At 38.2% G+C, this 16,436-nt stretch overlaps 1 protein-coding gene across 2 annotated transcripts in view; it reads left to right on the top strand.

Annotated features, from left to right (window-relative positions):
- Positions 1–14,111, top strand: part of LOC133615984 (lactadherin-like) — a 34,514-nt gene extending 20,403 nt beyond the window's left edge. Inside the window, exons 6-10 of one of the 2 annotated variants that reach the window (XM_061974933.2) lie at positions 147–302; positions 390–534; positions 5,606–5,790; positions 8,292–8,447; positions 13,827–14,111. In XM_061974933.2, coding sequence (XP_061830917.1) covers positions 147–302; positions 390–534; positions 5,606–5,790; positions 8,292–8,447; positions 13,827–13,970 — 786 coding nt within the window. In that variant the 3' untranslated portion in view covers positions 13,971–14,111. Of the gene's footprint in view, positions 1–146; positions 303–389; positions 535–5,587; positions 5,791–8,291; positions 8,448–13,826 lie in introns of both variants that reach the window. The other variant, XM_061974932.2, reaches the window with a different exon arrangement.
- Positions 14,112–16,436: the final 2,325 nt, after the last annotated feature.

Genomic DNA, 16,436 nt, shown 5'->3' with positions numbered 1-16,436 from the left:
TAACAATTAGCAGAGAGACAGTGCTTATCTCAAAACAGTCTTAAGTTGCGGTAGAACTGTAAATGCTCTTTGATGGTTCATAATCAACCCGTGTTTCCACCTGTTTGTGAAGTGATGTTTAATCTCATTCCAATTGTTCACACCAGATTAATATGCACAAGAAGATGCGTCTGACGGGAATAATAACTCAAGGTGCCAGTCGGATGGGCACGGCCGAGTACATCAAAGCCTTCAAGGTGTCGAGCAGCTTTGACGGAAAGACATACAGCCCATTCAGAATGGACGGACAACGGCGAGAAAAGGTCCGACCTTCTGCATTAATTATAAAAAAAAAAACCCCAGTGTAACACACATTGATTTATACTGTATTATGTCATTGTGTATTGCAGATTTTTGTGGCCAACACAGATAACGAGAGCACAAAGACCAATCTTTTTGACCCTCCTATTGTGGCTCAGTACATCCGCATCATTCCCGTCGTTTGCCGGAGGGCGTGCACCCTTCGCATGGAACTGGTGGGATGTGAACTTAATGGTAAACACGGCAAAAACACGCATGCAGCTCATGTCTGATAACAACGCAGACATATGAATAATATCATAAATACTTTGTAATACACTGGTTATTAAAAATGGGGGTACTTGAAGGCACTCTAGGGCAGGGATTCTCAAACTGTGGCACGGTACACGAGCTCCATCTAGTCGTACGCCCAAGAATCACTAAATTAAATGTTCAAATGCAGTGTTACTGTTCAAACTGTGTGTAATGTTAGAGTGGCCAAAAATGGTAAACATATTTGTTAAATTAAACCTCTTCTTGTTTTTAATGAATACTTAGGCCTGCTATGCTACTATATTTTACTATATTTGATCATTATAGGTTACTTGGAGAGCCACGAATTTACCATGAATTGATTTACGTGGACCACGAATTAAACAAGTTGAAAAACTTATTCGGGTGTTAACATTTAGTGGTCAATTGTACGGAATATGTACTGTACTGTGCAATCTACTAATAAAAGCTTCAATCAATCAATCAATCAATCAATCAAAGCCAAGTAGTACTTGGTGAAAAAAGTTTGAGAACCACTGCATTAGGGGGTACATGAGGTTTGTAAAATATTTATACCGTATCATTTATATAAGGGTGCTCAAAAAATCGATTCGCATCCAAATCACAATATTTATCTATTCTGATTCTATATCAATTCATAATTAAAAAAAAATAGATTTTTTAGATATATTTGACAAAATATGTTTTAAGGCCATCTGTGCACTTACTCGGTGCACTGTGCGTCACAAATCAGAAGCATAGAAAGGCTTTTGTAACTTGTTGTGAAAAGGTTTTATAATCATTTGTATACCAAATAATGTATTGCAAGAATATGTTTGAATGGCGAATCATGTTGAATCAAATATCGATTCTGAATCCAATCGTCACCTCAAGAATCATAGTCGAACTAAGATAAGAGTTGTTGTAAGATTAACAAATGGTATGTTTATTAAAACTGAGAGGGACAAAATGTCAAAGAAAATCCAGAAAAAACAATATTAGATCGAGTTTATCTTAATTACTATCCAAAAAGAGGGCACTTTAAGTTGATCATTAAAAATTGTATGTGCACAAAGCTTTTTTTTAATTTAAGTTTATTATTCAGTTTATTTGTGTTTTAATTTACTGGATGTGAGCAGAATTTTGCACAGTAATATACCGATGTTGATGCTACGTTGTGTTTACACAACAAGTGAAACTTGGCTAAGAAGAATATTCCATACTGTAATGAGTATTCAAAAAAGTTGAGAACCACTGATGTAATATTGTGTAAAGAATGTTATATCATGTATCATAAAATACTGTAAATTCTACTCCATAGACATGTAAGACTGTATAAACCTACAGTATGTAATATGAGCTCAAATATGTGCCACAGTACACAACTATGAATACTGTATTTGGAGAGTAATGTAATGTACGCATAGCATTTTATTGCCATTTTTGTGGAGTATTACATTATGCCTTGAGACTTAGCTGACCCAGAGAGAGATATTGTGTGTTTATCGAGTCATAAGTAGGGCTTTTTATGACGTTGTTAACCAGATATCTCCCAAAGCACGTACAGTGTATGATCATTCAGGAACAGAATAGATAACAATAACGAATATCACCAGTCACATTACTGATATATGAAAGTATTTCACTGTGTATTTTTATACTTTGCTGGAATCACACTCTTATTCTGGGTTCTTTGAACTAGGGGTGTCCCGATCTGATTTTGATATCATATATAAATCCGAAATCAGCAAAAAAAAAACAATATCAGCTTGCATCTGAAATCCCCGATATAAGCTCCGATACCAGCAGTCCTGCAGCATGTTTGCTGGTGCAAAGCAGGACAATTAACAGCTAAATGTCTTCCTATTAGCACACAATGTTGGTATTTTCTTTAGAGGTGGGTAGAGTAGCCAGAAATTGTACTCAAGTAACTGTTACTTTAGAGTTTTATTACTCAAGTAAAAGTAAGGAGTAGTCAACCAAATATTTACTTGAGTAAAAGTAAAAAGTATGTTGTGAAAAAACTACTCAAGTACTGAGTAACTGATGAGTAACCTGTTCGTTTAATGATGACGGCACAAAAACATAAAAATAGCAATGAACAAATTCAGAGCCAGGAATATCTCTTAAACAACTAAAACAATAATATATAAAATAATAATACATAAAAAATTTAATAAATTAAGGCAGATTGAGCCACAATAACTTAAAAGCACCATAGGCTCAGTAGGCAGAGATTACAAAGGAAAATAACAAGTTAGCCTTTACGCAAACCATAAACTGGGAACATACTGTGCACTTTTGATTGGTGTTAGTATGCATGCGTGAGTGTGTGTGCGACTGTGCGTGTGTGTCTCTGTCTGTCTGTCTGCAGTGCGTTAATAAATGTCCCCACACGATGTACATTTGACAGTGATTCATAGCAGGGAAGCTAACATCAGCCTACGGTGACAGCCAAAATATCTACTAACGTTACTTACCGCGATGTGCTTCCTCAAATTTGACGTTGAGTTACAGTAAGCTGAAATGTCCACTTGTTTGGGGAGACACATATGACAACGCATTACATAACTGTTTTTTTGGTTGTCTGAAGCGTGAACATCGATTTTATGTGAGGCCTGGGGTGTTCTTCCTCTTCTGGTTGACGCGAAGCGTTCGTTGCTGTCTCTGCCACTGTTGTTGTTGTTTGCCGCTGAAACTTTATGTGCAGTTAATCATGTGACCGCCTGGCTCTGAAAGCATGCATTAACAGATCGATAAAAATGAGTAGAGAGTAGCAAGCTGAATGTAGATAAATGGAGCGGAGTAAAAGTAGCGTTTCTTCTCTATAAATATACTCAAGTAAAAGTAAAAGTATGTTGCATTAAAACTACTCTTAGAAGTGCACTTTATCCCAAAAGTTACTCAAGTAGATGTAACGGAGTAAATGTAGCGCGTTACTACCCACCTCTGATTTTCTTGTATTATAGTGAAGTTATTTACAAACAGCAAAGTATGGTATACTATCCTGTTGGCTACACAATGGCTAAGCACACAATAGCACAGAAATAAGTTTGAGTTTGAGTTTGAGTTTATTTCGAACATGCAAAGTGTCCCTAATTGAACAATAGTTCAGTCCTAAACACCACATTTGTCATTATAAACAAGTATCAAATAAATATAGTATTAGATATAAGCGTATAAGTATCCAGTAAAAAATGTTTCCGCATCATTGAACTTAGTGCGTCATGAGCTTATTGTAGTGACCACTAGGTACTATATTTTTCGGACTATAAACTGCACTTAAAATCCTTTCATTTTGTCAAAAAATCGACCGTGCGCCTTATTACATGGTGTACCTTGTGTATGTATTAATTCTGGTTTTGCTTACTGATTAAATGTGATACAATGTGGAATAATAAGTGTTGCCAGTAGATGGCAATCACACATAAGAGATATGCGTGGACTGCAGGTTGATGCCTGTTCAATAAATGACGCTCGCAAGTAGCCGTAAGCAAGCAACACCAAAACTTTAAGGGCCTACTGAAATGCGATTTTCTTATTTAAACGGGGATAGCAGGTCCGTTCTATGTGTCATACTTGATCATTTTGCGATATTGCCATATTTTTGCTGAAAGGATTTAGTAGAGAACATCGACGATAAAGTTCGCAACTTTTGGTCGCTGATAAAAAAGCCTTGCCTGTACCGGAAGTAGCAGACGATATGCGTGTGACGTCACAGGTTGTGGAGCGCCTCACATATGCACATTGTTTACAATCATGGCCACCAGCAGCGAAAGCGATTCGGACCGAGAAAGCGAAGATTTCCCCATTAATTTGAGCGAGGATGAAAGATTCGTGGATGAGGAAAGTGAGAGTGAAGGACTAGAGGGCAGTGGGAGCGATTCAGATAGGGAAGATGCTGTGAGAGGCTGAAAAATCTGTTAAGATTTTTTAGTACGACTTTAGTAAGCCACAAAGATGCACCGCTTGATGGATTGCTACCGCCAGACGTACTATGCTTTAACCTACGGGTGTTATTATGGTGTGTGCATAAGGACCCCAAAATGGCACCTATTAGGAGACATTATGTGGCATTTTGTTTTGCAAAATTATACAAAACCAACTTTTCTTACCTCTTGGTACATGCTGATGTGTGTTTGGGATCTGCATAAGTCCTGAAAATTTGAGCTCATCATTTAAGCTTCTTCTTTTTCTCTATTCTCTTGTTGTGGGGCATTCATGCTCCGCTGTTGTCATTTCTAATACAAAGTAGCCTACAGTTCTAACTAACATCTGTCAGTAGTCTCGCAGCGGAAGCACTAAAAACTCCCGGTACAACAAAAGATGACGGTGAGAAAACCATGTCGAAGTGGAGGGACGTAAATAAGACCACAAAACAGGCTTGAAATTGTTCTGTATTTATCTATGCAACATTTTGACCAAATAACCACTATTACATGTTATGTAGACCACAAGGAAGTGTTTTAAATGTAGAAAAAAAATTATACCAAAAAATTATATATTATCATAATGACCCTTTTGATGCGCCTTGTGAATGAAAACAAACCCGAATAGACCCGCTCATTAACAGTGCGCCTTATGGTCCAAAAAATAAAATACTACTCCACTTCAATTTAAAGGCAGCATAAGTCTGTTATTAAGATGTTTTATACCTACCATTGTTCTATGAGTAATTTCACTTAATCAGGCCTTTTCTAACATTCCACACTGCAAAATAATACAAGCATGTACTATGATTCGTGCTGATATCGGGTTAATATCGGTATTGGCCGATACTCAAGGATCCAATATCAGAACGCCCCCATTTTTTACCATGTAATTCCTTCACTCAACACTTTTCCGTGTGCATGCTGCTACTTTTGCTCGTCTTTTTCCTCCCTCTACTCTGACAATTGGTGGGTTTTCAGTGACTTTCATTCCTGATTTTCTGGTGGGGGATGTTGGTTTCACTCATTTGTCTTTTCCTCTTTTTCCCTCCTCTTGGTTTTCCCATCCCTCCTTTCTGTCTACTCTTTTTGTCCACGATTCACAGCTTATTCAAACACAACAGGGTGCTCAGAGCCAATGGGAATGAAGTCTCGGCTGATCTCAGATGGACAACTCTCAGCCTCCAGTTCCTTCCGCACGTGGGGCATCGATTCTTTCACTTGGCAGCCTCAGTTCGCCCGCCTGGATAAGCAGGGGAAGACGAACGCGTGGTCTCCCGCTCACAACAACAGATCCGAGTGGATCCAGGTGCGGCTGCACATATTACATACTGTCATGATATATACAGTCGTGGTCAAAAGTTTACATACACTTGTAAAGAACATAATGTCATGGCTGTCTTGAGTTTCCAATCATTTCTACAACGCTTATTTTTTTGTGATAGAGTGGTTGGAGCACATACTTGTTGGTCACAAAAAACATTCACGAAGTTTGTTTTTTTATGAATTTATTATGGGTCTACTGAAAATGTTACCAAATCTGCTGGGTCAAAAGTATACATACAGCAATGTTAAAGGCCTACTGAAATGTGATTTTCTTATTTAAACAGGGATAGCAGGTCCATTCTATGTGTCATACTTGATCATTTCGCGATATTGCCATATTTTTGCTGAAAGGATTTAGTAGAGAACATCGACGATAAAGTTTGCAACTTTTGGTCGCTGATAAAAAAGCCTTGCCTGTACCGGAAGTAGCAGACGAGTAGCGTGACGTCACAGGTTGTGGAGCTCCTCACATCTGCACATTGTTTACAATCATGGCCACCAGCAGCGAGAGCGATTCGGACCGAGAAAGCGACGATTTCCCCATTAATTTGAGCGAGGATGAAAGATTCGTGGATGAGGAAAGTGAGAGTGAAGGACTAGAGGGCAGTGGGAGCGATTCAGATAGGGAAGATGCTGTGAGAGGCGGGTGGGACCTGATATTCAGCTGGGAATGACTAAAACAGTAAATAAACACAAGACATACTCTATTAGCCACAACACAACCAGGCTTATATTTAATATGCCACAAATTAACCCTGCATAACAAACACCTCCCCCTCCCGTCCATATAACCCGCCAATACAACTCAAACACCTGCACAACACACAATCCCACAACCCAAAATACCGTTCACCTCCCCAAAGTTCATACAGCACATATATTTCCCCAAAGTCCCCAAAGTTCCGTACGTGACATGCACATAGCGGCACGCACGTACGGGCAAGCAATCAAATGTTTGGAAGCCGCAGCTGCATGCGTACTCACGGTACCGTGTCTGCGCATCCAACTCAAAGTCCTCCTGGTAAGAGTCTTTGTTGTCCCAGTTCTCCACAGGCCAATGGTAAAGCTTGGCTGTCATCTTCCGGGAATGTAAACAATGAAACACCGGCTGTGTTTGTGTTGCTGCAGTCGGCCGCAATACACCGCTTCCCACCTACAGCTTTCTTCTTTGCTGTCTCCATTGTTCATTGAACAAATAGCAAAAGATTCACCAACACAGATGTCCAGAATACTGTTGAATTTTGCGATGAAAACAGACGACTTAATAGCTGGCCACCATGCTGTCCCAAAATGTCCACCACAATCCGTGACGTCACGCGCTGACGTCATCATACCAAGACATTTTCAGCAGGATATTTCGCGAAATTTAAAATTGCACTTTAGTAATGCCGTATTGGCATGTGTTGCAATGTTAAGATTTCATCATTGATATATAAACTATCGGACTGCGTGGTCGGTAGTAGTGGGTTTCAGTAGGCCTTTAATATTTGGTTACATGTCCCTTGGCAAGTTTAACTGCAATAAGGCGCTTCTGGCAAGCTTCTGGTTGCATTTTTGACCACTCCTCTTGACAAAATTGGTGCAGTTCAGCTAAATGTGTTGGTTTTCTGACATGGACTTGTTTCTTCAGCATTGTCCACACGTTTAAATCAGGACTTTGGGAAGGCCATTCTAAAAACCTTGATTCTAGCCTGATTTAGTCATTCCTTTCCCACTTTTGACGTGTGTTTGGGGTCATTGTCCTGTTGGAACACCCAAGACCCAACCTCCGGGCTGATGATTTTAGGTTGTCCTGAAGAATTTGAAGGTAATCCTCCTTTTTCATTGCCCCATTCATCAATCAATGTTTATTTATATAGCCCTAAGTCACAAGTGTCTCAAACGACAGCACAAGCCACAATGACATCCTCGGTTCAGATCCCACATCATCATCATTTACTCTTTGTAAAGCACCAGTTCCATTGGCAGCAAAACAGGCCCAGAGCATAATACTACCACCACCATGTTTGACGGTAGGTTTGGTGTTCCTGGGATTAAAGGCCTCACCTTTTCTCCTCCAAACATACTGCTGGGTATTGTGGCCAAACAGCTCCATTTTTGTTTCATCTGACATCACATGGACAAAGATAAGACCTTCTGGAGGAAAGTTCTGTGGTAAATACACACATACAACCTACATACTTTTTTTTTTTTTTTTAAGTGGCATAGATGTTTGAAACCTGTAGAAACCCTGTATATGCACACTCAAGTCATGGCATCTTTAGCTGCAGGTCTCAGAAGTTTTCAGAAGAGAGGAAAGTTCTGTGGTCGGATTAAACAAAAATTCATGACCACAGAACTTTCCTCCAGAAGGTCTTACCTTTGTCCATGTGATGTCAGATGAAACAAAAATTATGACATTATGTTCTTTACAAGTGTATGTAAACTTTTGACCACGAATGTATATATAAAAAACAAATCTGATGGTGATTGTTTGTTGCTCAGGTGGATCTGGAGAAGACAAAGCGCCTCACGGGCATCATCACTCAGGGGGCCAAGGACTTCGGGGTGGTGCAGTTTGTGTCTGTGTTCAAAGTGTCTTACAGTAACGATGGAGAGTCTTGGAGTATGGTCAAGGACATAAACACGGACAGTGATAAGGTTAGTCGTGTGTTTTGTCGTGTTTATTTTTTCCAATGTTGACCCTTTCTGATAAGAGTATACAGTGGATTAGGAATACACTACTGTATATTGATTGATTTTTGGTTATTCCACCACAGCAATTAGAAATGAGTGAAACATTATACAGTGGTATGTCAATTTAAGAGTGTTTTGAGATAAGAGCTAATTGTTATGCTTTAAGTTGCAAGCAAAAATTTGAGTTACAAGCATCCCCGCCATGAGTTGGCGTAGCAAATGCCACTGTGAACCCCGTAAAATCCATCAGGTCTTACACGCTAGCATTAGCTCATAGTTAGGGATCGACTTAACTTAATTTTCCACGCATGGGAAGGAAGAAAGTGAGTGGGAAAGACAGTGCTGAGAATAAGAAGCGGATGAAAGTCATTGATTTAAAGAAATAAATAATGAAAAAAATGACAACTTGGTGTAACAATTTGAGCGCAACACTGCTAGTCTGCACCATACTGAAGCAGGATGAGTCTCACGCCAGCCGACAATGTTAAAATTATATCCAAACGGCGGACATTAATTCATAAAAATATAGACGTAGGAGCAGCAGCAGAGATACAGTAAAAGTCCACTCTCCAAGGTATAACATTACTTCATAAAACTACTGTAGTTGTTTGTACTACATTCTGTTGTATTGTTTTTTATACAGAATCATCTAAAAATGTGTTTTTCTTTTTAAAAGGCATGTTACATGTTAAAATGGTGCTGTTTTGATTGATTTCGATTTCAAAAGAAGACGTTAATTTGCAATACAAGTATTTTGAGTTAAGAGCTTTGTCGCAGAATTACGCTTGTAAATGAACGTAGTACTGCACAACATTACAGCAGGCCCTCATTTATTGTGGCCAATTGGTTCCAGGTAAACACATTTCCGGTGAAGTAGAATTATTTTCATAGTTGTAGCATAAAAAAACTGTTTATGACCTTCTAAATACATTTTTTAAACATAGTAAGAGCCATCTAAATGTGAAATAAGACCCTTATATACTTATTTTGCCCAATATAGTAGCCATGAGTGTGTTTTACTAAGTACTCACTGATAGCCTGGAGGATGCTCCAAGCATCATTGCTATGGCCATCATCCAGCCACTACAACACAGCCACAACCTTTGTGACATCCTGGATGATTCTTCTAAGTTAGAACTGGGCTTCCATGTGCTAAAACCATGGACATAAGTTGGTCAACATGACAGTCGCAGCTACAACATTTTCGCGCCCAGAGTTGTCATTCTACGTCACTCAATCCAATGTCATGTGAAGCTGATGATGTCGTACATAAAGTGAATCAACCGAGTTCATTTCCACTTGGCATTGCCCGGCCAGCAGCTGATAGCAGTTTTGTTAGCAATGGTGTCTTTTCAAGTCACATCGAGCCATGGTCTGTGTCGCATTCTACTTTTGATATTATTAATTGATTAGGCTGGAGTACAAGATCAAGTGCATCAAAACGTTGTTCTGCCAAAACTTGGTCAACATGATTGATCCTCTATATGCCAAGCGTGCTCTGGGGTTTTTAAAAAAAACTGGTCAAAGATCCTCTATATGCCAAGAGTGCTCTGGTGTTTTTAAAAAACACTGGTCAAAGATCCTCCATATGCCTAGAGTGCACTGTTGTTTTTAGAAACACTGGTCAAAGATACTCTATGTCAGTGGTTCTTAACCTGGGTTCGTGGTGAGTTGGCCTCAGGGGTTCGGCGGAGCCTCCGCCACGGAGGTAAAGACACATCCGACTTATGATGTAAATAAAAACTTCTCCCTATCGGCGTATTATGGATTCCCCCAAACAATGTTCCCTCTAATTTTCCATCTGATTTGCAGGTTGTTTGATTGATCGATTGAAACTTTTACTAGCAGATTGCAAAGAAGAGAATACATTATATGAAACAGTACAGTTTACACAGTACAGTACATATTCCGTACAATTGACCACTAAATGGTAACACCCCAATACGTTTTTCAACTTCTTTAAGTCGGGGTCCACGTTAATCAATTCATGGTAATGTGTGTAAGGTGTGTAATTTGTTGTGAGTTCATGCACTGTGTTGGTTTTGTTCTTTGAACAAGGTGATGTTCATGCACGGTTCATTTTGTGCACCAGTAAAAAAACATATAACTTTTTCTTGAATTTGAAAAAAAAACATTTTATTTTTCACTAAAGAAGGGTTTGGTGAATGCACATATGAAACTGGTGGGGTTCGGTACCTCCAACAAGGTTAAGAACCACTGCTCTATGTGCTAAAAGTGTTCTGTTGTTTTTAAAACACACTGGTCAAAGATCCTCTATATGCCAAGAGCGCTCTGGTGTTTAAAAAAAACAAAACAATAAACACTGGTCAAAGATCCTCTGTATGCCAAGAGTGCTCTGTTGTTTTTAGAAAGCACTGGGGATAGGTTGATTGGCAACACTAAATTGGCCCTAGTGTGTGAATGTGAGTGTGAATGTTGTCTGTCTGCGATGAGGTGGCGACTTGTCCAGGGTGTACCCCGCCTTCCGCCCGATTGTAGCTGAGATAGGCTCCAGCGCCCCCCGCGACCCCAAAGGGAATAAGTGGTAGAAAATGGATGGACGGATGGATGGTCAAAGATCTTATATACGCCAAGAGTGCTCTGTTGTTTTAAAAAAAAAAACACTGGTCAGTGATTCTCTATATGCCAAGAGTGCTCTGTTGTTTTTAACAAAAACACTGGTCAAAGATCCTCTGTATCCATGAGTGCTCTGGTGTTTTAAGGACGTGCAAAAACACCAGTCAAAGATACTTTATATGCCAAGAGAATAAAATATCCTCTTAAATACCAAGATTGCGCTGGTATTTTTAGGGTTGGCTACAAAAAATGCTGTTCAAAGATCCTAAGATGTGCTACAAAAACACTAGTCAAAGATCCTTTATATGCCAAGATAATCATAGATCCTCTAAATACCAAGAGTGTGCTGGTCTTTTTAGAGTTGGCTACAAAAAACGCTGGTCAAAAATCCTCTAGAACGAACACAATAAGTTTACAGTACAACCCGTCTACAAAAGAAAAACGCTAATCAAAGATCCTCTATTTTCAAGAGTGTCTGGTATTTTCAAGGATGTACTACAAAAAAATGCCAATCAAAGATCCTTTATATGTCGAGAAAATCAACTATCCTCTATATCAGGGGTAGGGAACCTATGGCTCTCGAGCCAGATGTGGCTCTTTTGATGACTGCATCTGGCTCTCAGATAAATCTTAGCTGAGATTGCTTAACACGATAAGTAATGAATATGTCCGCTGGTAATCACAGTGTTAAAAATAACGTTCAAAATATAAAACATTCTCATGCATTTGAATCCATCCATCCGTTTTCTACCGCACCTGTTCAAGAAGTCGCATTAATGGTAAGAAGTATTTTATTTATTATTGGTTAGCTTCAGAATAACAATGTTATTAAAAAGAATAAGAGACTTATTATACTCTAAAAATGTTGGTCTTACTTAAAAATGCACGCATCTAGTTGTATTCAGTGTTAAAAAATATTATATGGCTCTCACGGAAATACATTTAAAAATATTTGGCTTTCATGGCTCTCTCAGCCAAAAAGGTTCCCGACCCCTGTTCTATATGCTAAAAATTGTCTGGTCTTTTTAAGGATGTGCGACAAAAACACGTCAATCAAAGATCCTTTATATACCCAAAATGCTTTGATGTTTTAAATCACCTACTACAAAACACTTAATAGCCAAATATCCTGATTATATTATGGATACCAGTGTTGGGACTAACGCGTTACAAAGTAATGCGTTACTGTAACGCCGTTAGTTTCGGCGGTAACTAGTAATCTAACGCGTTATTTTTTATATTCAGTAACTCAGTTACCGTTACTTCATGATGCGTTACTGCGTTATTTTTTGTTATTTTTTATGTAGTATCGGCTAGAAACAGAAGATCTGAGTGTGTTTTATTGGAGCGTTGCAGTGGAAAAGAAGAAGCGTGCTTTGTGTGGGTAGGGGCGGGGCTCCAGACCATAGTCGAGGAGCGCAGGGGAGACGTTCCTCCAGGGCCTATGTACTTCGGGGCTAACAACCTTCACTTTACCCGGCAGTGGGTCTTTACAGCTGAGGGTGAATGACGAGGCCGGCGGTTTGTTGCAACTTTGTGACTTTATTGGACGCAGCCATCCACAAAGCTAGAGCACCTGCATGCACTCACTGTTGCCGTTCCCTCACTTCTCTCGCCCACTCACTCACTGACGTCACTCACCTCACATGCTGTCATATCTTAAAGGGCCACACACACACACACACACATACGCTACTCTCATAACAACTAACATGACAACATGGTGAAGCCAGAAGTCGACTGTCTTAACATTCTCACTACTTTTCTTTTGTCGAGCACAAAGAAAAGAACATTTTAGTTCAATGTAAGTTGTGTCTTGGATCAAAGATCCTATCTACTTAAAGTTAAAGTTAAAGTGCCATTATGTTGCAGCTATTTAAAATAGTTTTGTCAATTTGTTCTGGCCTGAAATAAATTGGCCCTTTGAAACATATCTTTGTCTTTGTGTGTTGTATGTAGACCACATTGCTTAGCAGAGTTCAGTGATGCAAATGCATGTCAAGTTGATCAACACATTGTATTATTCTCCAGTGCAATAAGAGTACTGAAATGAAGGCTAAAAGGGCATTAATGGGAGCCTTAAGAAAAAGGGAGAAAAAAAAACAAGTAACTAAATAGTGTCAGAGGCAGATATTTACATATATCCAAATTTAAGTTGTACTTCTTTTATTTCATAGTCATATTTGAAAACAGCTCGTGTTTTCCATTTCTTCTCTTGCTGCTCTGTCTCCAAGTAAACTGTGTGTGTTAACCTTGAGGCTTTGGAATGTAAGAAGGAGCGATAATAAGCATTTGTTTTGGCGAGAGACAGAGAACTGCCAGGGACTTAAGGGGGGAGAGGGTGTTTCGGGGGGCAGACCATTTTGGCGGCGCGATAGAATGTTCTATGCTGGACTGGTCTCAAATGTATATCTGCAAAGCTTTGAAAATATACAACAAAATACCTATTCTGTCTCTGGTGGTTTTTCTACTCAGCTTTAGTGTCGTAAAGAGCTTGGGAGCGACTTGTGACTTGAATTCCCTGGGAGGAACAACTGGTCCGAAACGCAACAATAGTTACTTTTCACAGTAACGCATTACTTTTTGGTGTAAGTAACTGAGTTAGTAACTGAGTTACTTTTGAAATAAAGTAACTAGTAACTGTAACTAGTTACTGGTTTTCAGTAACTAACCCAACACTGATGGATACTAACTAAAGTGAAACACAAATCTCAGAGAAGTCAGTTCCTACCACTAATGAGTCGTGTGTATTCTGTTTATTTGCAGCTTTTTCAAGGCAATATCGACAACAACAGTCATATGAAGAATGTGTTCGAGCCCCCGTTCTACGCCCGATATGTGCGAGTGGTCCCCTGGGAGTGGCACGAGCGCATCACTCTACGCATGGAGCTGCTGGGCTGCGATGATTAGAAACTCCTCTTCCTCTCTCAGCGCTTCATCACCTTCGATGCCAGAGATTACATTGTAATGGATGGAGATCATGGAGGAGAACAAATGTCCTGCACTTTTTCAATAGGATTTCTATGTATCCATGTTTTATATTGTAATATGTTCTTCATCTTGCAGATCTTCTACTGTTTGTGCTCCATGTTAAGACATTTCCTATTCATGCTCACACACTTTAGCAAGCAAACGCCTTTTGGACAACTTTTGTTGCAACTGTGGAGCATACAGTAGCATGATGATGCACTTCAATATCAAATCTGGCATGTCCAAAAATGTGAAAAGATATTGTCCCGTTTTACACATTTCAGATGTTTTTTACGTTTTTTTCCAAAACTTGTCAAAACTCTCTCAAAATAAACACAGAACAACCATTTCTGTCATCTTTCAACTCAAAATTTGACAATACAGCAATCTCTTGTTTATTGCTGTTAATTGGTCTGGCCTTGGTAAATGACTTTGGGTCCCACAAAGTAGGATTGAATATTTTCATAGCTACAGCATAAAAAAACGGTTTACATCCTCCTTATGAGATCGCCGGTGTTTTCAATTTGACTAATTTGGTCCGCAAGACAGCACGAGTTCATTAAACAATTGGACCCGGAGCACTGTGTCCAATTCCATGCATCCATCCATTTTCTACCGCTTGTCCCTTTTGGGGTCACGTCCAAATCATATATAAATATCCAGTGCTCTGATTGCTGCCATTTGGTCGCCATCTGGTGGCCAAAAAAAGCAACCCTGCCTTTAATTGCCCTTTCAAGGTGCCACAGTGCAGTATGTTTGTTATATGACCCAATCCAAACAACCTCCCCTAGTCACTGTGCAGGAAAAAAAAAAAATCAGCAAGTACAAAAATTCAACAAACATGGTCACACATGACACAATCTGAACTTTGTGAATTTTATTATAAAATACGTCCAATCAACATGAAAAAATCAAAACGACACCCATCTAAATCTTTTACAAGGGATGACGGGAAAAATGCAAAACACTCTCTCCACACTTATCCATGTTAGCCCATTTTAGCTGCTTGATATTTCTGATCGATTAAAAAACCTTTAAAAAGTTGTAACGGAAGTAAACAATGTAAGAGTTGAACTTTAACATACTCTTAATAACAAAGTATAATAATTATTAATTATACATCTATTATATTATAATAATATGTATTCATATATATATATATATATATATATGCATATATATATATGTGTATATATATATATATATATACATATATATGTGTGTGTATATATATATATATATATATATATATATATATATATACATATATATGTGTGTATATATATATATATATATATATATATATATATATATGAATACATATTATTATATATATTTATAATATGTTTATGCTAATAGCATGTTGACACCAAGCATATGACAGGGATTCAACAAATAAATCATGACAAAATAAGCTAATTCACGGTAGGTAACAGGACTGCGTTAAGAATTCATATTACATTTATAGGAAAGTAAAGGATGTGAACTTACGTTTGGTCTGTAGAGGCTCTGAATGATACAACTTCCTGTAGACCGTGTGACTTGTGGAATATTGAACTAGTCAAAATGTATTTCATTTTTGTACAAGGTAATAAATCGAAGATGTCTCATTTGAGTAACAGGACTGAAAGTAATTGGAGTGGGTTTTTAGCATAAAATAACACATGAAAGATATCCACATTGTGTTTATGCTTATAGTATGTTGACACTATGCACATTACAAAAAAAAATAACATCAAAAAACTAATTTGGGTTAAAGAACTGTGCTGATATTTCAGTTATAGTTGAAAAAGTGAATATACAGAAAAATAAATGAGTGAACTTGATGATGCTGTGGACCATTTTACTTTTTCAGAAGTAACAGGACTGAGTGAAAACCTGAGGACAAAGCTACGAACAATGGGAGACCGGGCTTTCTGCTCCGCCGCTCCCTGTCTGTGGAACGCTCTCCCTGACCACCTGAGAGCACCACAGACTGTGGATGCTTTTAAAAAAGGCTTAAAACCCTTTTTTTTTTTTTTTCTTTTTTTTTTTTTTTTTTAACCCTTTCTTTAGATATATGCATTCTAGTTCTAGCTATTTGGCTGATCTAGTTTTTGTTTTTATTTATTTTTTATTATATTTTTATTTTTATTTCTTTAATACACTGTAGCACTTTGAGGTTGTTTACTCAATATAAAGTGCTTTTCACAAATAAAATCTATTATTATTAAAATCCATTATGAGGACACTAATTAGTTGTGCTTTTTACCATTTAAAAAGTAAATAAAAATAAACTTACAGTACAGTTGTGTGAAAGAGTAACATAAATATGTAAACTGTATAACATTTCTGAATGCCTCATGGTAAATTCAATTTTTTTTTACAAGAAGACAATCAGCAAATGCAATTTTCCCAGTTTTCAAG

This window comes from Nerophis lumbriciformis, linkage group LG15 (genome assembly GCF_033978685.3).
Source record: "Nerophis lumbriciformis linkage group LG15, RoL_Nlum_v2.1, whole genome shotgun sequence".
NCBI lineage: Eukaryota > Metazoa > Chordata > Actinopteri > Syngnathiformes > Syngnathidae > Nerophis > Nerophis lumbriciformis.
This window is presented reverse-complemented; position numbering and strand designations above follow the sequence as displayed.